Source organism: Anolis sagrei, chromosome 1 (genome assembly GCF_037176765.1).
Source record: "Anolis sagrei isolate rAnoSag1 chromosome 1, rAnoSag1.mat, whole genome shotgun sequence".
Taxonomy (NCBI): domain Eukaryota; kingdom Metazoa; phylum Chordata; class Lepidosauria; order Squamata; family Dactyloidae; genus Anolis; species Anolis sagrei.
Window position 1 is genome coordinate 200,318,010 of NC_090021.1, and position 26,801 is coordinate 200,344,810.

General features: G+C 38.0%; 1 protein-coding gene across 1 annotated transcript in view; it reads left to right on the top strand.

Annotated features, from left to right (window-relative positions):
• The window catches only part of ITGB6 (integrin subunit beta 6), an 80,671-nt gene that overhangs the window by 24,918 nt on the left and 28,952 nt on the right, over positions 1-26,801 (top strand). The window contains exons 2-9 of the mRNA XM_060777723.2: positions 9,723-9,773; positions 10,254-10,330; positions 10,979-11,058; positions 18,802-19,006; positions 20,676-20,922; positions 23,009-23,174; positions 23,662-23,823; positions 25,062-25,157. Coding sequence (XP_060633706.1) covers positions 10,270-10,330; positions 10,979-11,058; positions 18,802-19,006; positions 20,676-20,922; positions 23,009-23,174; positions 23,662-23,823; positions 25,062-25,157 — 1,017 coding nt within the window. The 5' untranslated portion in view covers positions 9,723-9,773; positions 10,254-10,269. The remainder of the gene's footprint in view (positions 1-9,722; positions 9,774-10,253; positions 10,331-10,978; positions 11,059-18,801; positions 19,007-20,675; positions 20,923-23,008; positions 23,175-23,661; positions 23,824-25,061; positions 25,158-26,801) is intronic.

Genomic DNA, 26,801 nt, shown 5'->3' on the forward strand with positions numbered 1-26,801 from the left:
CAGGCTATGGAAGGCTGTTCTGCCCCCTGCTGTGCTCTTTGCTTCAAGGTGAGCTAGGAGGCAGGTTTCAACCCCCCCCCCCCGAAATTTTCAACCCTTCCCAAAATTTTCAACACCCCCCCCCCGAAATTTTCAACCCCCCACCGAAATTGTCAACCCTCCCCAAAAAAATTTTCTGGCTACGGCCCTGCTGGGAACCCACAGGTTAAGAACCGTAACCTTACATTAATAGCATATTACTGAAACCTGACGGCTTCTTGTGTGACCCAGGAGGATGCATGGGCGATGATAAGTTCAGCTGCTTTGGATCCCATTGCAAGCAATGCCAGGTGTTCCCATGGTTCCTTTTGCAGCAGCCTCAGTTAAAATCAAGGTTCCCAACTTTTCACTTATACAGTAAGTCACTGTCATTAACGACAGTACAATACCCATATCCACAAATTTGGTATACATGGCTTCACTTCTCCCCCCAGGCACATACAACTCCACGTATCTCACCCAGGGTTTTACCAATTTTATCTTGTGCATTTGGCCTGCCCATTGTGCTTTTATTCCTCCACCATGTTATTTTGCATTTGTTTATTGTATACTCTGTTATTTTATGTATTTTATTTTATATTATTACTGCTGTTTCTGTTTCATTTTATTTTGCTGTATTGTAATTTTGGGCTTGGCCTCATGTTAGCCGCCTCGAGTCCCCTTCGGGGAGATGGTGGCAGGGTATAAATAAAGATGATGATGATGACTATTATTATTATTATTATTCACTTATCTATGCTCCAAAAAGTGTGTGCGCGCACCCAGAAATATCTGTGGGCTTCTATGGGTCCTCCAGTGAAATTCTATGGTATGCTTCCAACCAAAATATAGCCCCCATCTCCATCTGTACAGTGATGGAACCAGAGAAATATAACAAAGAGGGACAAAAAGGGGGCAAAAATTCCTTCAGGGAAACCAGCTTAGTTCCACATGTTTAATAGTTGAAATAAAGTGTTATATTAATGCTTCCCTCCTAGACATATCTTCTTTGAAATAACACCTATTGCTCTGTTTGGTGTTAATTTTCAAGTCCTAAGCATTTCTTCTTCTGATGAAAACCAGCCCACCCTTTCAATCTCTCCTTACCCTTCTCGCTGGGGTAGGGGAATGACCTCCTAATTCATCCTTGTAGGTAGGGGGACTTAAGGCCTGGTGTTTTACTTCAATAGGGCTAAGGAGATTTAAGTCCTTAGAACTTAAGGAGTGTGTCCACTAGGTAAGGAAGCTAGACTTTACTTCACAAAGTCAGAACAGGTTCATACACATCTGACTTTAAAGCTCTCATATTCCAGGTCTTGCATAAAGCACAAGCAAATGAAAACCACTCCCAAGCATGCTTCATTCTCCCTTTTAAAAAAACTCCCTACCTTTGCTATTACTCCATTAGTGTTTACCTAAGGAGAGAACATGGCATGTTAATTTTTCCTGCATACGGCAGGAGGGTGCATATTGCTGCACTCTCTTGGAACCAATCTAAGAAACAACTGGAATCACACTTTGGCTTCCATCAATTTGCTTAGGGACCTTTTAGTCCACCTGCTTTAGAAATTAAATCCAATTGCTTGTGTTTGGATAGGCCATGGGTTTGAGCTGCCTGGACAGGGGGCAGAACTTAGAGTTAGTCTGGACTTTGGAGACTCATTCCTGTGAGGAAAGGCAGGATAAAAATTAAATGATTGACACATTGCAAAAGGGACAGAAGAGAGTGGGCTTTTGGTGGATCTACAGGTGAGCATATGATAAAACCTTTGCATGTTTAGGTGTAAAATATACTTCCAGACTGAATCCACCTGCCAAAACATAGAGGCACAATAACTTATCCAAAAAAGGCCACAAAGTTATGCCCCATATATCTCAGCCCCAGTCCTAGTCTCTCAGCCACAGGGGTGTATGAGAGATGTCTACCACTGTTGGAGAAAACCACCTCAAGTCCCCACCTCAAGGATCCCCTATAGCAGTAGTTCCCAACCTTTGGTCCTCCAGGTGTTTTGGACTTCAGCTCCCACAATTCCTAACAGTTGGTTAGCTGGCTGGGATTTCTGGGAGTTGAAGTCCAAAACACCTGGAGGATCAAAGGATGGGAACCACTGCCCTACAGAGTAATGCCTGGAACACACTGTGGTGTTGTTGTTGTTATGTTTATTATTATGTTTATTTATACCTTACTTTATCTCTCCTGAAGGAGATTCAAAGTGGCTTACATTAAAAGTACCCAGTCCTGGTTCAAGCACATATAAGCACAATCATAAATACTTGATCACCTGACTGCAACAAAAAAAACCCCATATATGCATTCACTAAATGGCCAAAGAGGAATATCCCTCGATTTGTTGCTGGCCTTAGTATTGCTCCCTCATGCTCTGTTTTTTGTGACTATTAGAGTGGTGACAAGATAAATAGGATGGCAGCATGTTATATATACCTCAGGCTGACAGCTCATAGTATTCAAATGGCTTATTTTGAGTGGATGAACCAACTATTTTATCTACTTTTTAGAAACATGAATGTAAATAATTGCTTTTAAAAATGTGCAGCCAAAATGGTACCCAACATTTTGTCCTCAGAACTATAACTAATAGTGTATATAATTATAAAAGAATTCTTTAGCATTCTTCAAAAAAGAAAATTTCTAGTTTAAGGTTTTATGGGCCCCAGCTTCTGCCAACCTAGCGGTTCGAAAACATGCAAATGTGAGTAGATCAATAGGTACCGCTCCGGTGGGAACCAACTCCCAGAGTCAGACACGACTGGACTTGATGTCAGGGGAAAACCTTTACCTTTACCTTATGAGTTGCTGGAGGATGGATGGGAAAAATGAGAGAAGGAAACTGGGACATTTTCAAAGCAGCTGAAAAAGTGGGACTGCATTGGATTAATTGAGACTATCTTTGCCAAATGAATACCCTTGGAGGGTATGTTACTGGCTTAAATAGCAAATTAATCATGCCAGCAATATGGAAACAATATTGTCGATGGAAACTACTGAATAACTGCGTCTGTGAATAATTGCAGGTATTTTGCTTACAGTTAATTATATGGAATAGATACATTTCTGGTGCAGGGGTGCCTGGCTATTCCTGAATGGATGAGTGGTACATGTTTCAAGAAAAGCCTGAACTGTAAGAACCACCAATGTATTATTGAAGGACCCAGTTAAATATTTGCACACTTTTGCTCAATAGGCTGTACTTTGGTCTATCCCTCACTTCCTCCTTGTAGGATAATGATATGGGTTAAGAGGGGAATAGATTGATGGCCTAGGATACTTTGGGATCAGCTGGGATTTCCCCATCCATATTTTGGACAACAGTATTTTGCCCCCCCCCCCCCCCAACCAATCACTGATATATATTTTCTGTTCATCATGGGAGTTCTGTGTGCCATATTTGGTTCAATTCCATCATTGGTGGAGTTCAGAATGCTCTTTGAATTAGGTGAACTATACATCCCAGTAACTACAACTCGCATATGTCAAGGTCTATTTTCCCCCAAGAGCGCCTCAAGAGCGCCCCTGGGCAAAATCAACTATACTGCAAATGCTTACTTTGCGTAATGGGTTGAGCTGCCCCTGACTTCAGTTCTCATCAACCCTGGCCATATGGTGAGTGATAAGGGTAAAGGGAGTTACTATCTAAAACATTTGAAAGGTGTCAGGTAAAATGCTGCTATGTCCTACCGACTGCATAGATAGGGTCAACAAATACTGTCTCTTTTTGAGTCCCAGTGGTAAAAAGAGGGGATAGAAAAGAAACACTCAACATCTGACTCAAATTAAAATGACCACAACCTTATTGGTCACAGCTGAAATGAAAGGGTACAGCATGGGGGCAGATAACAGATGACATGTGGGACAATGTTATAAGGGAAGCCACATGAGCACAATCCACTCTTCTATTGAGGTGTAGTTTTTCTTGCATGGAAAACATTGAGTGTAAGAAAACTGCTATTTACTGTGAGTTTACTGTGGGCTGCTGTGAGTTTTTAAGGATGTATGGTCATGTTCCAGTAGCATTTCCTCCTGACATTTCTTCTGCATCTGTGGCTGGCATCTTCAGAGGATCATTTATGGTAAATGTTAACTACAATTATTTATTGTAATTATTTTATACTAATTTCACAAAAACATTGAGGTCTGTTTTGTGCCCCGAAATCTTAGAGGGCCAAATAGTGAGGATACTAGGCAACAGCTTCATTATCTTCTTTTTCAGAGAATGAGAAAGAAGCCAAAAGTTCCTGCACCTAGATACAATTAACTCCATTGCCATCTAGTGATTAAACTATCTCATTACTCATAGACTGCGTCATGAACACTCATGCTACATTCTCCCAAAATCAGAACAGGATAATATCTTAAGAAGAATTGCAATGTCACAAAAGAATAAGAAACATTTAACTTTTTCTGGAAGATTCTCTGAGCTGAATTGTCACTAAAATAAGGACTGGAGGGGCAGTGGAAGAGCTAATTCTGACACTGGACTCCCAAGGTCTGCAGAATGTAGATGTCTTGAGGTAGGATGCTAAATATCTGCATAAGGAAAACTTAGGCACAATCAAAACATGAGATGAAATGTGTTCTTACAGTTAGGAGTTCTTTGCAATTAAGAGTTCTCTCTATGGAGAGCTTGGCAATGATTTGCAGCCTGCTGTCAAGCATTTCAGAAGCATTCGGCAGGTATAATCATTCATATCTATTCTAAGCTGGCACTTCTGCTAGTTCATCTCAGCTAGTCACACCTGCATGGTTGAGTTTCAGCTCCTGTCGCCAAGGAAGCAGAGAAGCTGTTTGGTGAAGTCTCTGCCAATGAAGCTGTTTCAATAGAGGAACTGTTTTATGATTCTGTAGCAAAGTGACTATGGTGTATAAATACAAGTCAATGATTAATGGATGGGTGAATGCTAGGAAGAAGGTGTGCCACATCAAGAAGGTATGTGAACAAGAGCATAAAACTGGAGCCAAAGGGACTTTCCCTTTCAAGTGACCCACTGAGTGCCATGACTCTTATAGTGACTGATTCATCTCTGCTCACTCTATAAAATCAGATAAGTCCAGACGATACACCCAAAGCAACTGAAGGGACCAGCTCTGACCATTGACAGGTGAGTCATTGCTACTGGTCTGGGAAAATAAATTAATCAGGAAATGAACAATTAAAAACAAGTAGCATTGCATTGCTCATTGGAGCTTGTCATGATGTGTTTTCTTGTAAATCACTTTGCAGGTTTTGAATATAAAAATGAAAAGTGGCACAAAATATTGTGAACTAATAAATAGTGGCTTGTGGGTGTATGAACTGGAATAGCAAAGATCCTTTTTCTGTTGTCAGCTGGGGGAAGGAACAGATGCATACAAAGATATTTTCAGAAGGGTGTGATTCAGAAAGGTCATTTCTTGCATTCATCCATGGATAACTTTCAAATGGTATTACAGCCTAAACATACTATCAGCAGATCCCATCTGATCTTGGAGGCTAAGCAGGAGCAACCCTGTTTGGTATTTAAATGGGAGACCATCTATGAATACCAGGTGTTATTGACTATATTGCAGTGGAAGGCAAAACCACCCCTGAGTATTCTTTGTCTAAAAATACCCTATGTAATCCATGGAGACACCATAGGCTGATACAGTCACATGTACATAAACATTTGTTTATCATTTTCTTACATACCTCACAATAAATATGACATTTATAATTAGTAGAAGTCACTTCTGGTTATTTATTTTATTTTATTTTTAAGCAAAATAGGTTTTGCCTTGATCTCCTTATGTTGTACCTAGGCCAAGAACTATGAAGCAATTACAAGTGTCAGATAACAAAATAAAGGGCATCTCCAACAGAGGATCTTGTATGTTGTCCCTTTCCCCATGATCATGTATTTCTATGATGAGTTGTGTTGGTTGTATTATGTTGTATTGGATGATGTCATCTCTGCAGCAGGCCATATAACAAAAGCACTGTCTCACGTGGGGGGGGGGGGAGCTATCACCTTTCACTACCCTTTCATAGTTATCCATGTCCATTTTGTAATTCTGGCCATTGGTATTTGGCACCTGTCTGAAGGAATTATAATGAAACCGGTTTTAAAATTTTTGTGTTTGTTTTACAGGATTTTATGTTTATGTTTTATAATGTTTATTTTAATTTGTTTGTATGGTTTTCCCTTCTGGCAATTTAATGTTTTGCCTTATATTGGAAACCTCCCTGAGTCCTCCTGGGGAGATAGGGCAGACTACCTGTCTGAACGTATCTCCTGCCACGAACCATCACGAAGTTTAAGATCTTCAGGAGAGGCCTTGCTCTCGATCCCACCACTGTCGCAAACACAGTTGATGGGGACGAGAGACAGGGCATTCTCAGCAGTGCCCCCCCCCCCACCTACCTATGGAATGCCCTCCCTAGAGATATCAGATCGGCCATCTCCGTCTTGTCCTTTAGAAGGAAAATCAAAACCTGGTTATGGGACCAAGCGTTTGATCAGTGAGCAGCAAGTGGAAGCAGATCACACACTTATGGCAATGAATTGACCCGGACTGGTTTTTTGGATTTCAATTTTAATGGATTAGTCTTAATTAATTGTTTATTTGTTGTTTTAATTTTTAATATTTTGATTGTACTGTGGGGTTTTTTATGATACTAGCATCGTATGATGCTTTTGTAAGGCTGCCCTGAGTCCCCATTCGGGGGGAGAAGGATGGGGTATAAATATAGGAAATAAATGAAGTTATTATTATTCATATATAGTTCCTTTTTGATAAGAGTTAAAGGAGAGTATTTGATCTGTGGATAAGTCGACCCAGGTTTTTGCCTAAAATTTCTAGACTTATGAGTATATACAGTATGTCCAGTATCATGTGACACAATAACCTCCTGGCATGGAGTACATATATTGATTTGAGTGGCTAGTATGTGGCACCATTACCATTCTGTTTTGGGCGGCAAAATGACCTGGATTACCTTCCCTTCTGAGCAATAACCATACAGAAGAGTCTACCTTTTGTCCCACAGCCTTAGCAACAGACACCCAGAGAGATGTAAGGGAAGAGGGAGAGGATAGAGCACATGCTGTGGGACTTATGGGAGGTCTTTTTTTAAGTGTGAAAAATCAGAGACGGTAAGACACTCCTTTACTAGGAACCACCACTCCTCTCTGTGGGTTGGATTACAAGATTGATTGAATCTATTTTGCAAACAGTATGCCATGTATTTCCAGCAACTATGCAAATGTTGCCCCCGGGCGATACTTATAATTAGCAATTTAGTTAAAATGTCAGGAGAAATAAAATTTTATCAGGTGTAGAAAACTAATTGGAGATGTCCTAGTAAATGGGAGTTTCATTACCCATGTGAGAACCTAGACAGTTCTTTGCTGCTTACAACAAGCTCCTACATTGATTGGAAAGGTTTGCTGCTAGAGGGTACTGAAGGGTAGGTTACAAATAAGTTGTGTGCACTTACTACATAAACAAGTGGGGAAGCCTGAGGTCAAAGGAATCTCACTTTTGTGTGTATGGGTTTCTTAATTTTATTTTCAAAGCAGAAAGTGGGGGTCCTTGTCTGAGATACTTCCATACTAAGAAATGAAGAATTCCTCCTCTAAATCTACTTTCAGAACTTATTAAAAGGTCTGATCTAGGAATATATATTGCATACTCACAGTTTCATCATCTTATCCTACAACAGCAAACCAAAATAATGCCATTAGTTTCTGGAGAAGTAACTAATCTTTTAAATCAGTGATTCTCCAACTGGTCTTCTAGTTCTTTGGGACTTCAGCTACCAGAAAACCAAGTCAATTCAAGCAATGAAGAAATATTGACATCTAAAATCTCTGGAGGATCAAAGATTAACAACCATTGAACTAGAGGATTCTGCCCTATGCATGTGGGGTGTTAAACAGGTCCCAGTCAAATGCACATCTCTATGGACAACAGAGCCGAAACAACTGCATTAGGTCCATTCTCAAGGCTGGATCATACCATTCCAGTACTTGATACACTGCATAAAATTCCTCCTGCCTTATACCTTGTCTTAGACCAGAGGTTAGGAGCTACTCAGATACTTTATTCACAAGACGAAGCAATGAGTACTAAAGGACAGCTATTGCCTTCATTATAAAGTCTGCCAAAGGATCAGTAACTCTAGCACTGGGATCAGCATAGAGAACAAAGGGATAAATTAGCTTGACTCTGTGGAACAAAATGAGGACCTCATCACACAGTATTATACAGGCAGTGCCCAAGTTACAAACAAGATATGTTCTGTAGGTTTGTTCTTATGTTGATTTTGTATGTAAGGTGGAACAGGTACATTTTAAGTGTAACTCCAGACACACACACACACACACACACATATAGCTTTGTATAACATAGGGGAGGTTGAACACCTCTGTGCCCCTGTTCAGAAGATTTCTCCTCACTTTCTGTCCCCGTGATAATTGGATTTTGAAAAATATGGCTTGTTGTGGAAACAAGGATTGCTGATAAAGCTTCAGCGGACACACCGTTTCCCCATGATAACTTTTTCAGGAATGAATTTCTCTTCTGAGGGTAGATTTCTCTCTGGGCTAGCGAAAAGGGTTTTTGTGGCTAAAACACTTCAAAGAAAAACTGTAATCATTAGTATCACCCAATGCAGTTTGCACCCTCTACAGCCCCCTAGTAATGTGTTTCCATGCCATACTTCATGAGTGGTCAATGTAAACATGCCCAAATGCCAGGTAAGCAATAAATGTAACTTTTTATCATTGAAACAGTAATTAAAATATGGATAATTGTGAGATAGTTCTTACTCCTCATGACTACCACCATGGTTCTCTTGTTTAAATCTGGCTTTAAGTCTCTTCTCTTTTTTTTTCACTTGCTAATAATAAAATGGAATCTTCAAAATGGGTCATGATACCAGATTAATGATGATATGATATAATATGCAAATTGCACCTGTGTATGTAAAACCATATCGAGGATACTTCCCAACATTTCAAGAATTATGAATCCAGATATTTAGGTTCCATGGTCAGCCTAGTGTGGTGGTGTGAGTGTCAAAATATGATTCTTAAGGTCAGAATCTGAATCCCCTTCAGGCTTAGAAATTCATTGGATAACCTTGGGCAAGTCACTCACAACCTCAGAGGAAAGCAACAGCAGGCTCCCTCTGAACAAAGCTTGCCAAGAAAACCTTATTATAGGGCCACTTTAGGGTCAACATAATTTGGAAATGACTTGTAGGCACTCAACAAGGACAACACATGATCTTTGGTGACAGTTAACTCTAGAAAATTATTCTATTGTTTTCATATTAATCAGAGGTCCTCCATTCACAAAATAACTTGGTTTATTCACTGGAAAATTAGTACATACAATTAAGCATGTTTAAAGTTCTAGGGAAGGAGCTAGTGGGATCAAGAGGGAACCAGTAAGCTATGTATAGCTGTACCCACACACAACTCAACACCAGCAGAGGATTGTACCTCATGTGGATGGGGTTACATGTGGAAAGATCCTCAGTAGTTTTCCAGAGTTTTCCGGTTCTGCTTCAGAATGCATTATAACAAACTGATATTTAGGTATAACTAAATTATTATTTCTTCTCTTTTTAGCCACTTTTTTTCTTTTAGTCCTATTAATTTTTCCCATGGAAATGTGTTCATTCACTACACCTGACTGTGATGTTTTCTCTCCCTTTCAGGATTTCTTTTACAAGGAAGTTGGCAAAGATGGGGTTTATGCACCACTCCAGGTATTTCACCCAAGTATGATATTTTTAAAAAGCTATCAAACTCATATTTTGGAAAAAAAATGCTGGACACAGATCTCAGTGGCATTATGTCTGGACTTCAGATGTTATGAACCTTTTAGAAGCGACTGTTGTTTTAAAAAAACACACCAGTACATACCTGTATGAATTCCCCCACCCACCTGTGACTGTATACCTGTCTTCCTTATAAGGAAAACAAGGAAGTAAGATAAAGAACTGTATTACATTCCATAACCATGCGGGCTACTTTATGCATAGCCTGCCGACTGCATACCTATCAAGGTGTACTTTTTTTGTTTCGTTGCTATTCATGTAGTGTTCTGTTAACTTAAGGAGTTTCTTCTACAAACTTTGTGGGCAGAAATCCCTAAAATGCATACAGGAATAATCTGTGACTGCTGAAAGTGCCGGTATTGATCGCCTTACACTGGACATAATTTTTGATATGTTTTGTATGTGCAGCCAGAACTGAAAGCGAATGGGGATTGAATTGTTTTACCTCCTTTTCCTATTTCTTCAAAGAAATGAGAATGTACAAGGTAAGACTCTTTGAGAATGAGTTCTATTTTGAATATATTCTGATCTTAACTTTTTAAAAAATGTAAGAGCTATACAACTGCATCTTTCTACCTGGTGGTTATGTGTGTGTTTTTATCTGAGTGCAGAATGTTTAACTCTCGTGAAAATATTGGAGAAGAATATGGAAAAGGAGCTACAGGCTTTTTGCCTTTGTAAATAAGTAGTGTGAGAATTTCTGCCATATATTTTTATTTATGATTTTAAGTTACAGAAATATCTAGGAAAGGAGAAGGTTCCTTCCTTTTGTTCGTTTAACATCTATAGCAGGGAGCTCATGACATGGTTTCCCTGGAATGATTTTCTCCAAGGAATAAGGTTAATCATTAGCACAAATATTTCAGAAAATTCTTACTTTATGCCAATTAACACCTTGAGGAAAGCTGGAAATTAATTTCTCTTGAAGCTATCATTTAATAATGATTGCTATTTTCACAGCACTTTTGATCATTGTTTTCCATTTTCCGAGACCTTTGAATAGATGGGTGGAACTACGTCTACCCATAACGGCAATCTTCTGGAAAGTTGGGACATTACCCAGAAAAATATCTTGTGCCTGGAATAATTAAACAACACACTAATCTGTTGTACTTTCTTGATCTGAAATTCAGGAAACTGTGATCCAGGGAGTGCGGGGAACTGTGAAGACTGTTTGCTTTCCGGGCCACATTGCGGCTGGTGTTTTCAAGAGGTAAAATGAATATTCTCCAACAACCTAAAGACAAGGAAATACCTGAAGTCATCGCGACAAGGGTCTGCCCATATTCTGAGCCTCTCTTGCAATTCAAATCCTGCCTTGAGGAATGCAATTAGAAGCCCAGATCAAAAGATTTATTTCAGCACCTTAGGCACTGAGCACACCTAGCACAATATTTCACATACACACATACAGCTGGTTACTCGCATTTACCCCTAATCCATTTCACAAGCAGGTTGTTTGAACAGAACTCTATTTTAAAAAATAGTACAAGTTGTGGCATGAAATGCAATTGTTTGAGAGATGCGACTTGAAAGCCCATTTGGGAATGATAAAAATCAGTTGTCAGCAGCGCCATCATGACTATAATTGCTATTAGATTGTACATATGTATTTAGTTTAACATAAATTAATATATTTATCTATAAATATTCACATGGAGCTGAAGGTGATTAACTTATTAAACCATTAAATAAAACCATAACCCTAAGAATATGAATATATATATATATATATATATATATATATATCCATCAGCTCAGCCATCAGAAAACCACATGTAGCACTTGCTTATATGCCAAAAACAATAACTACCACAACAGAATAATATTTTGCATGGATAAATCAAGCATTTTGATAATCTTTGAAATATTTTCCATTTTTTTCCTTTTTGTTGTATATTTGAAAAGGTTTGAAGGGAAAATATATTATAACAGAAACAGAGAGGTGGCTAAGTGATATGAAGCTAAGGATAGATAGGTAGGGTGATCTAACCAAGGGTAAGGGACAGAGTAGCCACCTATAGAAGCTGCTTGATACAAAAATAATGTCTTAATATGCCAATATGTTTTATTCAACTGTAATTTTAAATTGTGTTTTATTTTATACTCTATTTTGGCACTCTGTGCCGTGTGTAAACCGCCCCGAGTCCCTCTGGGGAGATGGTGGCGGGATACAAGAATAAAGTTATTAATAATAATAATAATAATAATAATAATGAAGGGCAGTCTTTTGGTAAGAACAGATTCAGAAGCTGGTCTATAATGCACTGGTGTGATACGTGGAGTGGAAAGAAATAAATCCAACACTTAGAGCAATGATTCTCACACAGAGCAAAAGCTATATGTTTATCTCGATATAGATATCCTTCCTAAGCCATATATATTGGACTACATTATCCCTTGTTGTAGTCCATCCTGGATGCAGGGGTGGAAAAGGCTGACCTACATCAAGTCTCTCTTTCCTGAGCCTGACCTATACAGCCTGCATGTTTTCTCGTGTTTCTCATCAGTTAAGGAAGTTAGAAAACTACATCACAATTCGGCCAAGCATTTTTAAGGCGATTTTCTTTGATGAGAATATGCTTAACTCCCCTGCACTGTAATAAAAGGGAATTGATCGTGTTTTACGGTGACTGAGCATTGCTGAACATTCTTTTCTTTGGGAGTGAAAGTTGAGTTTGTGAAGAATATAAATATTGTGCCAGATTCTGGGTTCTGTGCATGCTCAGAATTGCAGAAAATTGGTACCTTTGCTTCTGACTGACAGTTTCTAAGTAACTGCACCAGGCATTGTTTTCACAACATATATAGTAGTTAGGAAAAACAGTCTGTGAAACTGACGTATCTTCAAAAGTTACCAAGGAAGAAATTATGGTCTACTGCGAATGCTGCATTGCTTTGATTTTCTTGGTAAATCCCCAAGCCTGACAGATTTCCTCTTAGTGGAATTCCAATACTTGTATTGAAAACAGCCTCTTTGTAATTGAATGGAAACCTGAAAAAGAACCAGAAACATATTGATAAAACAAAGGTGTGGGGAAAACCAATTCACCAACAGTTTCTTAATCTTACTGAGACTCTTAAGGAATTTAGATCCCGTCAGCCAAATACAGATCCACTGCTTGTGTGTCCCACTAGTCTCAACCAAGTCCAGTTAGTTTCAATGAAACCTCCTTCCACAAGAAAGCCCAAAACAAGATGTAAGGAGGCACACAGTTGCTCTGTGATGCTGTTTCTTTGAAGCCAGTTTTCACCCTTTACCTTCAAAAATCTACAATCACATGGAAGTTGTGATACTAATTTGATTCCCAGGGAAAACTTTAATATGATTTTGACTTTACTGACTGATTCATTTCCATACACTTATGTAATACAATGGGGAAAATCCATGCTTGATAGTTATGGCATATTCAAATTCTCAGCAAATGAGTACACCATCAAGATGAGACAGAAAGAAGAGCTTCATCCTAGGCTAGACTTCCCTATCTTGGCACCTTCCAGAAATACTATTTGGCAAAGATGTTACTTAAGATCTAACAAAGTGGTTCACAAACTTTGGTTCTCCAGATGTATTGGATTTCAGCTCCCAGAATTCCTGGCTGTTCCTCCAGCTGGATGGGGTTTCTGGGAGTTGAAGTCCAAAACTCCCAAAGGATCAAAGTTTGGGAACCACTGATCTAACATATTGGAGGTAAAATGTTGGAACAACAGATATGCTTTGATTCCATATCTACAGCACAAACCTATAGCTCCTTACTCATAGGTAAATCCCACTAGTGTCTATGGGGCACACAGCATGTCTATACAGGATTGCAGCTTTAATCAGACTGTAGAGAGTTTCTCAAATCATTATCATGAGGCATTCCATATATTGCAAATGTAGCTTCCACACCCTTAATCATCACATTTTTCCTCCCAGCTTGACTTTGTGCATGCATGTATGCATGTTTAATATCCAGCCTGAGGAAAGGTTTTGTCAACAATTTGTAAATTTAAATTAAACCAATGGAGGCATTATGTTTCCCTCTCCTTAATAATGCTGCTTACTTTTTCTTGGATTTTGTTACCTGATAAGTAAAACCTGAGTCAAAGCATCTTAAAATATGGGTTTACATGGCCATGTACTCATTTGTTTTTAGAGTCAGCATATTTTTGCCAGAGATAATCATACATTTCTGTCTTCAAGCTTTTAATGCAGTAGGTAGGAGAGAGAGAGAGAGAGAGAGAGAGAGAGAGACTGGTCTCTGTTATGAATGCTTAAGTGCTAAATAATAAAAACAAATCAGTCAATCAACATCTGGGTTGTTGTAGGTTTTTTGCGCTATATGGCAATGTTCTAGAAGCATTCTCTCCTGATGTTTTGCCTGCATCTATGGCAAGCATCCTCAGAGTTTGTGAGACCTCACAATCTCTGAGGATGCTTGCCATAGATGCAGGTGAAACGTCAGGAGAGAATGCTTCTAGAACATGGCCATACAGCCCGAAAAACCTACAACAACCCAGTAATCCCAGCCATGAAAGCCTTCGACAGTATATCAATCAATATCTCATTTTATCTGTTACAGAAAAAGTTATATTTGGATTACAGCTCCCAGAATCTCTCAGGAGAATTCACGTTGTTAAAAAAGAGGCATGTTTTCTACGACCTTTTCACATGGGGAAAAAATTCCCCATTTTGCCACCTTCATGTGCAGCTTTTGTTGGGGGTTGTAAATATAAATAAGCAAGAGCTTTACCATAGTTTCTGAACCAAGATTATACCTTCAGATTTGTGTAACAAGTAACAGTAACTTTACTTCAGTTCAAAAGATCAAACAGAGCAATAATATATACAGCAGTCTCTCTGAATTCTTACAGAGAACAAAGGGAATAAACAGTCCTTTTAAACAGTCTTTAAAATATGCTTCGTGCCTCAGAAATGATCAAGCTTCAGAGAGTTGGCAGCCATTTTCTCCTTGGCTGTTTCTAGTCAGCACTCTCTTCACTGTCCAAGATTAAAATGACAGTTAAAACCGTTAAAGCCAGAGACAGCAGCCAATCAGAATCCTGTCTCCTGGAATGCTCAGCCAGTCAGCTGCCAACACATCTCTTTCCAGTTAACCAATTTACATCATGGTGTCTTTTACAAATCCCTACAGCTTTGACATGGCCTGCTATGCGCCATCACACAACCCACAGCATGCCCCACCTACTTTCCTCCCAAAGTGGAGATGATGAGCCAAGAGGCATTTCGCCCTCCACTATGGGGAGGATAGTGTCGTGTGGGTAGCTTCAATGGAGCTACCTGCACTTTTGGCCCCAAAAGCTTGTGTGATGGCAGAAAGGGCAGCAGGGCAACGTGTGTTGCTGCCTTTTCTGCCATGTGATGGAAAAGGGTGCCAATGCACCTTCTCCTGCCCTTCATGTCTGATGAGGGGAAGAGGGAAGGCGGCAAAATGAAACAGCCCAGCTGGGCCATGTGACAAGGTCCCTAGTCTAATACAAAATGAAAAAATGCACAAAAGGTAACTTCTCCAAGTCTGGTAGCAACATTTGTTTCTAGTGGAAATGACCATCCAGACTAAAAAGATTTTGTTTCTCTTTTTTTCCAAATTTGTTTATATAAGACTTTATTTGTAACTTGCCCTATCTTCCTGAGGAGAATCAGGACAGTTTCCAACAAATGTGGCAAACATTCAATGCCATAATAGAACAGACAAACAGTTTAGAGATTCATGCACAGAATATTTTCTGTGAGCTTCCAGTATGATTGGACACCTTTTAGTATCAGCTCCTCAGCTCAGTTTATTTTGACCTAAATAAAATTGGAAAGGTACAAAATTTGGGTTTTTTCAAGGTCCATCCAGATTGATGGAAATTTCCAAACTTTTGTTCCGGTTCTTTCTTATTTTATATTGGATTAAATAAAATGACTTGGAGATTTGTTTATGATTATACTGGAAACTGGGAGAAAATGTTTAAGAAGTGTATGGCTCCTCTAAACAAAATAGAAAAGAACAGAAACAAAATCTGGAGCTTGGTTATCTTTTTAATCAGTCTGGATGCAACTGGGAACGTGAGGAATATTATTCTTGGTTTAATAAATTCTATTTCCTTAGGAAAGGCTTAGAAAGCTTTGTGGAGCCTATAGTGTTAATACTCTTAATGTGATGGATCAAAATTTAGTTGATGTTTCTAATTCAAAGGCAGATCTTCTTTGTCAATATTATTATTTATGCTTGGTTAGTTCCTTAGTGATTATGTATAAGAAAAAGGATATGGAGTTCCATGCATTCAGTGGAGGAAGTTCACATTAAGTTAACTTTCTTTTCTTTTAATAAAAGCCTAACTAAAATATAGCAGTCATAGAAACTAATCCAAACGAGGATTTTCAGTAGTTGTATGGGCTTAGAGTTGTATCTTAATGATTAATTCAGTATCAAAAGGAAAAAGAGCTACAAACCACTATTTAGTATCTGATGTATTATAACCAAGAGTTTATTAACACTAGGAAATGTCTCCTTTTTCATATATATATATATACACACACACACACACACACACAAATATTCAGATTTAAACTGAAGTTTGCTTCCTGCACAAGCTTACATTTTGAGCAATTTCTCTTGAGATATCTTTATTCCACATGAGAAAGATTACTTCTGAATGATTTGTTCAGAAGAGGCTTGTCATCAATGGGATATGCTAGGCTACGTTACTATAAATCCACAGAGGCATCCCATGTGGTGAGACCATTTTCATGTAATTTCCCTCACACTTATCATTCCAAACATAATTCCAAATGATTTTAAGTACAATTTGTAAAATGACTCCTTCTCACAAAGAAAAAAAAAGTATTATGAATTTTGCCCAGTTTTTTCTCAGTCTCATGTAAAGTGCTACTTCTTTTCTAGTTTAATCATATGTAATCCACTGTATTTCATATATATAATTGAAAATTAAGGAGTGAAAAGGTAGAAAGGGGTGCATTTATACTAAAGGTTGAGCATTCTTTACTCAGAATTCCAAAATTATTCCAAAATCCAGGCTGAGATAGTGGCATCTTTGCTTCCTGATGGTTCAATGTACACAAACTTAGTTTCATGCACAAAATTATTTTTTAAATTGTATATATTAATTTCAATCTGTATATGAGATAACAATGAATTTTGTGTTTAGACTTGGGTCTCATCTCCAAGATATATCAGTATGGATACATGTGCAAATACAGATATTAAAAAAAAAATCAAAACCCCAAATCCGAGGCACTTCTTGTCTCAAGCACTTTGGATAAGGGATAATCAACCTGTATTGGGTCATGGTTTAGGCAGAAGGGATCGTCAACCTGTTTTGGGTCATGGTTTAGGCATAAACTTAAATAGAAGAAGATATTACATCTCACAAAAAAGTGCACTTGGTATTAACATCTGTACAACACAAATTGGTTTATGGATAAAGCCATAAGAGCTCCTGATAACAGAAAGGGAATATTTGTCTTCAAGTATGAGTCTCTGAGCTACAATGAGAGCATCTTATAATTCTACTTAACCACTCTAATTCAGAAGTAGTAATTTTTCTATTTACTCAGATACTAATGGGGTCCCCTGTCCTCAAGCAAAGGTGAGATATAGATCACGACAATATGTAGAACAAATAATAAATAATAATTTATTACTAATCAGTCATCCTATTATTTTAGCTAGTACCTTATAATATGTTTAATGTAACAAAGCATTTTCCAAAAATGTTTTAAAATTAAGACATTTCCACCATACAATAGACAGTTTTTCAAAAACAATATTAAAGAGGAAAATATTACATCTGAAGGAGTTTTTTGAAACCTAATTTTTTTTCTTGAAGTATAATATTATCAGATTGCATCTCTTCTCGGTCTGTTGCTGTTGTTGTAAAAGTAAGAATGCCAATTACACCAATTGTAACTGTGTATCAGGGTTTCATAAGAAACATTTTGTAAAATAATTACAAAACTAACCCTCTAGTAAACTTGAGTTATTGAACATAGTACAATGCTATATAGAGCAAGTAATGGCACATTACAATTGGAGGCTAGGCAGAATTTGAAAATGAGATATACATTATTATCAAGGGATGAGGTCTACAGTCAACGAATTTGTTATGTAATATTTATCAAATTATATAATCTTGGCCATATTGCTGGGTTACAGTTCTGTCTGTACAGATCAACAAAGCAATGATGAAAAAAATTCAATTTGTCGTTCAATGTCATCTAAAAGAGCACATACTTTCTCTTGTTGTGTACTTTTGAATCATTTCTGACTTATAGCAACACCAAGGTGAACCTCTTATAGTATTTTTAGGAAGTTTGGGTTGTTGTGTGTTTTCCCGGCTGTATGGTCATGTTCCAGGAGCATTCTCTCCTGAGGTTTCACCTGCATCTATGGCAGGCATCCTCAGAGGTTGTGATTCTGGCCATGAAAGCCTTCAACAATACATTTAGGAAGTTCCTTCAGAAGGTGCTTGCTAGTGCAGCCAAGAGAGTGTGACTTGCCAAAGGTTACCCAATGAGTTTTCATGACTAAACATAGTTTGAACTGTGGTCTTTAGAGTCCTAATTGAATGTCCAAACCAAATTGAATGTCTATACTGGCTCACACTTTGCTCAGACAACAGTATGCAGAACGAGCAATGTTTGTATTATTATATCCCACATAGCAGTATAGGATATGTGCAATTTTGTTTTTTTGTGTTGATTCGTCTGTTCAACAAATATAGATCCTCAATGCTGAAAGGGAATGTATGGGTTATAAGCACACAATTTTTGCTCATTTAATAATTTTGCAATATTTCATATGTGCACCTTTCCCCAGTATATGCATACCATAATACAACTCATAAAAGCACTATTATTCCTACAACCAATCTATTGTTCCCAAACGACAATACTTTATGTTGTGCCAAAATTACATTCTATTCTTCTACTCCTCTTTTGTTGTAGAATTTCACTGACCTGTCTAACATTTATAAAAGATGTGACACTCCTGACAAGCTTATTGCAAAAGGATGCCCATCAAATTTGATCGAATTCCCTGTTTCTAAAGTAGTAATTGAAAAAAATAAGTTCCTGAGTGAAGGTCCTCAAAAAAACAACTCAGATGTTACACAGATTTCTCCTCAAAAGCTGACTGTTTTTCTGAGACCAGGTAAATTAATAAATGTAGTTCTTATCATCTGTGGTTTTGTTCATCTCGTTTGTTTGTTCATATTACACATTAGGAATTTTGGCTGGAATGCACCTGGGCAGTTATAAATCAGGAATCATCATAGTGGTAGAGTAATCTAATCAAAGAAAAGACATTGGGAGAGTTTAAAGAAGAATGGAGACTCGTGATGGAATATATGAGGAAAAATGGGAACAGAATTTTTCCCTATATGTAGTTTTATAATATCAATTATGAAGTATTTCAATGAAACCTTTTTTTAAAAAAATGTGTAACTATCGATTATGCATCCATTAATGGATTCTAGTCACTAATTGTGTCATATACTAAGACCATAGTCCTATGTTCTCTTATTTGATGCAAAGTACCACTTCTTTTTTAAAATATCTATATAAGTTTTCTGCAATTGCCAGGCATTACAATGTTTGCTAAATTATTATAGACCAGTGGTTCTCAACCGTTTTTTGACCAGGGACCACTTGAAAAGGGACAACTTTCACCAGGTATCACTTTGACCAGGGGCCACTCTCCAACATTAATACCAAAAGGGTTACTAAACGGTTTTTGGTCAACTTTAGGTTTGGTTTGGTTATTTGAGGTGCTGATTCAGAAAACTGCATTGGATAGACCACATCAGCTCTAGTTTCTGATACAGAACATATGCCATCCAGTAGTCACCATCTGCTCGCCCACAGAAAACCATATTTTAAAACCTCAGCATTATAAGAGGGATTTATGAGACCAATTGCTCTCGTTGTAACGGTGTAGTAACAGTGAGGCTGCGGACCATATTTTAGTTCTTGTGGACCACTGTTATAGAATGACTGGTCTCTCAAAATAAATTGATTTTGTTATTATTTCAATACAGATTTCATGTTGGTGACAGACTTTTTAGACAAGCATCATTTCACAACACAGTAATTCAGTTTTATTAGCAAACTGGAAGTCAAACCAATCCCTTATAAGAGTTACAGACACATATATAAATTGTAATGATAAAACATATGGCAACACAACATACCTTATGAAAAGGTATTTTTATTTTTTTTATAAATTTATAATTTATATTTTTGAACATATATGATTGACTGATTTCACATAGACTCAGAGGTTTCTCATTACATTCACGTGAAACACCTACACGCTGCAGCCGGCACACCAGTGTGTTGTGCCACAGAGTTTGGAAAAGTCTGCTTTAAAGTTTGCATTTATTTGTTAACTTTGTAAACTGGAGTACTACTCTAACACATTGAAAAGGCTAGTAAAATTGCCATGAACTACCTTGTTCCAGGAGTCGCAGTGGCCCAATGAGTTAAACCCTTGTGCTGGCTAAACTGCCAATGGTGAGCTCTCATTTGCCAGTTCCAGCTTCTCATGCAGGGACATGAGAAAAGCCTCCCACAGGATGGTTACACATCTGGACATCCCTGGGCAGCGTCCCTGCAGATGGCCAATTCTCTTACACCAGAAGCAGCTTACAGTTTTTCAAGTTGTTTCTGACACAATAAAAAAACCTTGTTCCAAAACCCTCAAAGAAACAATACTTTGTACCACCAAGAATAAGCAGATGCAGTCAATATTGCATTTTCCCTTTCACTCTGCAACCGCAGCTGCGCTAATTTGTTTTCCATTTCCCCTGGGGCTTTGCAAGGAAATGAAGAAACAATACAGATCAATGTGCGTCAGACTGAAGATTATCCGGTCGACCTCTACTATCTCATGGATCTTTCGGCTTCCATGAGCGATGACCTGAATAACATAAAGGTACTGGGTTCTACCCTATCAAAAGAAATGTCTAAACTAACAAGCAACTTCCAGCTGGGTTTTGGGTCATTCGTAGAAAAACCAGTTTCACCATTCATCAATACTCTAGCAGAAGACATACAGAATCCTTGCCGGTAAGTAGCAAAAGCTCCAACGGGTTTCAGATTTTCTTTTTTCAGCTCTCCTTTAAGCATTTCAAATAAGTGGAAGTTTCTATACTAACTCTGTTTGGCATATTTGGGGTTTTCCCTTTGTTTTTTATTGTTCTGAGAGTCTAATGGAAACGCATAAGTTGAGGTTGTGTGGCAACAGCAGGAATGGCTGTGTGTCCTGCCAACTTCTCTCTCCCTCTTTCTCGACAAGAGCAAGTCCCTCTTTGCTACTGGTACTGATGCAGAAGTGCTCCTCAAGAGCTCCTTTCCTCAAGGATGTTTTGACCACCTCTGCGAGTGGATCCTAAATCAACTTTGCTCTTGTTTTTCTCCATGACAGATCCCAAGAGAGCCCTCTTTTTCCCCTTCACCTTATCTGATGAAAAGGTCTCAGAAAGCCACATGGGAAAGCCTAAAGGGGCTCTTCACCCGCTTTAGTAACATTGTTATTGTGTGTCTTCAAGTTGTTTTTGACCTATGGCAACTCTAAAGGAAACCTCTCATGGGTTTTCTTTGCAAGATTTGTTCAGAAAGGGTTTGCTCATATGTTCCTCAGAGGTGAAGACAGTGTGACTTGCTTAAGGTCATATGATTTCCATAGCTGAAACCTAATCTCCCAGAACTCTAGATCAACACCCAAACCACAGTACTAGAACTTTCCAAACATTTCCTGTTGGTGGCACACTTTATAGGAATTATTCATTTTGTGATATACAAATTGAAAAGGTTCTCGGTGGGTGGCGAGGGGAAGCCACCATTCCACACCTCACATCACCCACCTTACCTTGCCCCAAATCCCAAATCCCATGGGTGTAGTGTTGCCCCCAGCTCCCCCCTCCCCCATTGCTGGGAAGGCAACACAGAAAGGCTACTGTGTTGTTGCGGTGGCCGTGTGCACTGCTTCCTCTCTCTTTTCAACACAGAGCCTGACTGGATATGCCTGTGTGTTGTGTGAAGGGCTTTGTGCTGAAAATGGAGGTGAAACAGCGATAGGCAGGTCAACCTGTCTGATGAGGTAATAGTAATTCAGTTTTACTAGCAAATCAGAGTTAAACTGACTCCTTAGAAGAAATAAAGACATGTACATCAACTATAATAACAAAAATTTGGAGGGCCCTCATATCTCATGAGAGTCTTTCTCTTTCACACACACACACATGATTGTTTATTTCACATTGGCTCAGAAGTTTCTCATGCAACACACCTACACACTGCAGCCAACACACTGATGTGTCACAACACACAGTTCAGCAAGCTCTGCACCATTCTGTGTTGCCTCTCACAAATGAAAGCTGGGACTTTTGTGATCATGCAGACTGTGGTCAAGATGGCAAATGTTATTAATTTGGAGTGGCACAAAAGCTGCAGCAGTTAACTTTCACCTCAACTTATCAGAAAGGACAGAATTTTGCCCCCTCTTCTTCGTGCTAGGTTTGCACTCAGTAGCAATTTTAGGCATTGTGAGGCTCTGAGCCACCTGTTGACTGCATTTCAATACCACTGTTTTAATAATTTACAGATAAATCTATACAGTAGACCAGGGCTTCTAAAACTTTTCCACCCACGACCCCTTTTGGCCCAAAAGCTTTTTCCATGACATACAGATATATAAAACAGGTATACAAATCAAACATTTACTAATAAGAAATCAGTATTTGTAAAGCTTGCTAAACAGACTGATTTTCCTTTTAATGAGTACAGCTAAAGCAGGATCCACTATAAACCCTGCAGAACCAATTAATGTAAATGTCTAAAACATCCTCTAGATCAGTGGTTCTCAGCCTGTGGGTCCCGAGGTGTTTTGGCCTACAACTCTCAGAAATCCCAGCAAGTTTACAAGCTGTTAGGATTTTTGGGAGTTGAAGGCCAAAACATCTGGGGACCTACAGGTTGAGAACCACTGCACTAGATGATGTTCAGAAAACATTTACTATTGTCATATTTTTGGGACCCAAACATTGAGCTAAGGGGACCCAAAGTTTAAGAAACAATGCAATAGTCTACTGGTGAAAATTGTAAAGTGCCATTTGAATATATATGTGCACTGTTTTTATTTTGTATTGTGCAGAAGTGTCTCACATGACTGCTCTCCAACATTTGGATACAAGCATGTTCTGCCACTGACCAATGATGCTGAGAGGTTCAATGATATTGTGAAAAAACAGAAAATCAGTGCAAATATAGACACTCCAGAGGGAGGATTTGATGCAATTATGCAGGCAGCTGTGTGTAAGGTAAGGTAATACACATGTGTAACCCTTATCTGGGATAAATCAAAATGATTGAAAACATACTATCACTATTTTCTCCTCAGCCAAAAAACTTTCCATCAATTATATGCTTATCTCATATTATTTGAACTGAAATTATAATTGAAAGTACATACGAAAATAAAACCCAGTGCTGCTACAGTCTTTTTTCCCCCATAACACTCATTCCTGCTTTTAAGATTTGCAATGTTTCTATGCTCATAAGTTGTTTTATATTCTATTTTTCCCTTTCCACAATAATGCTACTGATATTCCAGACTAACAAGGCAATGTCTTTGAATTCCAATCTCTATTTACTAGTAAATGACAGCATTTAAATTGAACTTTAAATACAGTGTATTTTTTATCATTAAGACAAAGCTAATCATATTTCTAAATTAGATATAGAAATACCATTAACTTAGTTTTCTGTTACATCCTCTATCACTATCTATTTACATTTTAATTCCAGGAAAAAATTGGGTGGAGGAATGATTCATTACATCTGTTGGTGTTTGTGACTGATGCAGATTCCCATTTTGGAATGGATAGTAAACTAGCAGGAATTGTTATTCCAAATGATGGAGAATGCCACTTGGATGACAATAATGAATATTCCATGTCAACTGTTTTGGTAATATGCTTCATGTTTTACACAATCTTCTCCCATTATAAAATTGTCTAGAAATTGACGTATGAAAGCAAAGTACTGAATCTATGAGGTCATTCTCAACTGAATTAAACCAGAATTACATGTTTATCTGAGATATTGATGTCACATAATGAGAGAAGAAAAATTCATCTGAGAACTGAAGTATCCCACCCTTTGTTTCACTGGTTAAGTGTATCTAGGAGGTACAGTTCAAACATGAACTGTGCCAATGGGAAAGCCCTGTGATTCTACTCTTCAGATGATAAATATCTCCAGCTAAAGTTAGGATTGCCCTGTGTTTTATTGTTAACCTAGGCTTTGTGGATTTATCAGTCATGTTGTACCTCAGTGTCTTAAAGAGCTCCACATTTCATTTAAACATGAGCAGTCTACAAAGGGCCAATATAATAGATAACTCTTAGGTGGAGTTAAACCCCAGAAAAGAGATTTAAAATCTGGCAACCGAAGTAGTGAGGAGAGAAGGTAGATCAGTGAGAAAGGGGTTTAAATTCTGATTCAGCCTTCATGGTGGGAAGGTAGTGAATTGAGCAAGGGGCAGGGATGTTAATTGAGAGGGGTTTATCATGTATGTTTGAGGTATATTAATGGTTTTTCCATTTTCACCACATTTTTGGCCCTTGACCCCCATGAATGTAATCCACTGCTTGCTTGGTTAGATGTTTTACCCTGTGATAAATTATGTCTGTTTGGGTTATGTTAACTTTTTGTCTTTGCTTAGTTTAGTTTGTTATTCAGTTTAAAATTAGGTTGTTTATAATGTTTGATGTGTTCTGTTTTGATATAATTTGTTAATATGTCTTCTCCTTTTTGGCACTGAATGTTTTCCATGTATGTTGGAAACTGCCCTGAGTCTCTTCAGGAAGACAGGGCAATAGGGCAGTCTGCAAAGAAAAAAAATGTTGTTGTTATTGTTGTTATTATTTCTAGGTTTTCCTGTATTACATAGCTTTTTTTTTTTTTTTTTGGCTGGAGCTATTCTGCCACATAATCTTGATTATGACATCAAATAAAATAAAATATCTGCTTTGAACTGGATTATATGAGTCTTCACTGCCATATAATCCAGTTCAAAGCAGATAATCTGCATTTTATATGGCAGTGTATATCCAGATTCTAATGCAGGAAACTATATACAGTACTTTTGGTTTGAAGTTTTGTTCTTCCAATTAAGACTGATTACTTTTCTTGTTTGTCTTCAGGAATATCCTAGTTTGGGACAATTAATAGACAAGATAATACAAAACAATGTTTTATTAATTTTTGCAGTAACCAAGGAACAGGTTCATTTGTATCAGGTAAGAGACTGAAAAATTATTAGTCTGGTCATTTTTGGAATGTTTCTTAAGATGAGATATTTCAGCATAAATACCACTTTTTTAAAAAAAAAGTGTGGACATCTTCTTAAGATAGTGGTTCTCAACTTATGGGTCCCCAGATGTTTTGGCCTTCCAGAAATCCTAAAAGCTCGTAAACTGGCTGGGATTTCTGGAAGTTGTAGGCCAAAACACCTGGGCACCCACAGGTTGAGAACCACTGCTCTAAGATCAAGGACTGGAATCTCAATACAGTAAAAAAGAGTGCACAATCAAATCGAGATGGGTTTGATTCAGAATTGAAAATGCAGAACCAAAAATACTGAGCGGAACAATAGAATGTTCAACAAGGCAAGAAAAGTCATAGTAGTAGTAGTAGCAAGAAAGGAACAAAAAATGCACCACAGACAGTATAACAATGGAATGGGGGTTTTGTCATTTATAAAAACTTGGTATAATGTTCTTCGGCCACAAAGGAAGCTGTCTGAGAACTCAGATGCAAGAAGAAAACTGACCAAGAAATGTGATGCTTGATTTATAACAGTAGTAGCCCTCTCAAATAGTGAGGGATATAGACTTCCAAGGGAAAATGGTTTCTTTAGTCATTGGGAGGTGAGTTTTTCAGGCAGAGGCTGAAATAAAACTGGGCCAAATGAACCGCAGCCAGAAACTCCTTATCTAAGAACCTATTCACCCCTTGTCAGTCCAGAAAGCATTGTGTTCTCTGAATATATTGCTTTGCCCATGTTATGGTTCCTTTCCAAATAAAACTGTCCAGACCACATTTTTGCAATAATCATGTCATGTCATGACAGTGGTATTATGAGTTTTCCTATTTCATAGCACTGAATAATTCACTTGCAAAACCCAAATACGGCTTCTAATTAGATTTAGTGCAGTCCAGATATGGTAGGAATTCTGATGGATTTACCATGGATTGTATTGTTGCATTTTCAATATTTGTGAGATAGGTTTTTTAAAAAAAATAAAAAATAAAATTACATGCCAAATCATCTTAAGCAATGAATATTTCCTTTTCTAAAATAATATTTTAAATGTCTGAATAAGAAGTGATGTTGTTCAGGCCTTAAGCTTGAACACTCCTCTTGCCTTCCCCTCTCTTCTCTTCTGGCAAAATAGGGCAAAGAATAGAAATATCTGCAGGTTCTCGCTAGATGTAAATATTTAAATTAATGTTAATTTAAACAATGCTTTATTGAAATGAGTCAACAACAATTAAGCCTGTCTTGTTTTAATAAACTATAAATATAATAACAAGGTGGGGTTGGCTTAAACTTGGAAGTGAATGTTTCCAGTCAGCCCCATATCAGTTTGTGGGCTTGTGCGTTTCAGCTGAACCTTGATCCGTTTCTGCTGACCTGATACAGGTAGACCCCTGTATCCATATTTGCACGCCTCCCGAAAACAGGTGTTTAGCTAGATAGCTGTTTTCGATTCGTAGCCAAAAAATACAACTAGATCCAGCCCATTGGTGGCAATGGGGAACTTAAGAGGCCCCCCATTCCATTCCTGGGACCCTTTCATTTGTTCCTTCAAGGGTGCCTGGGTGTCAGCAATGGGGTTAAGAAAGCACCCTATCTGACCCATTATGGACTTCCCACAGGC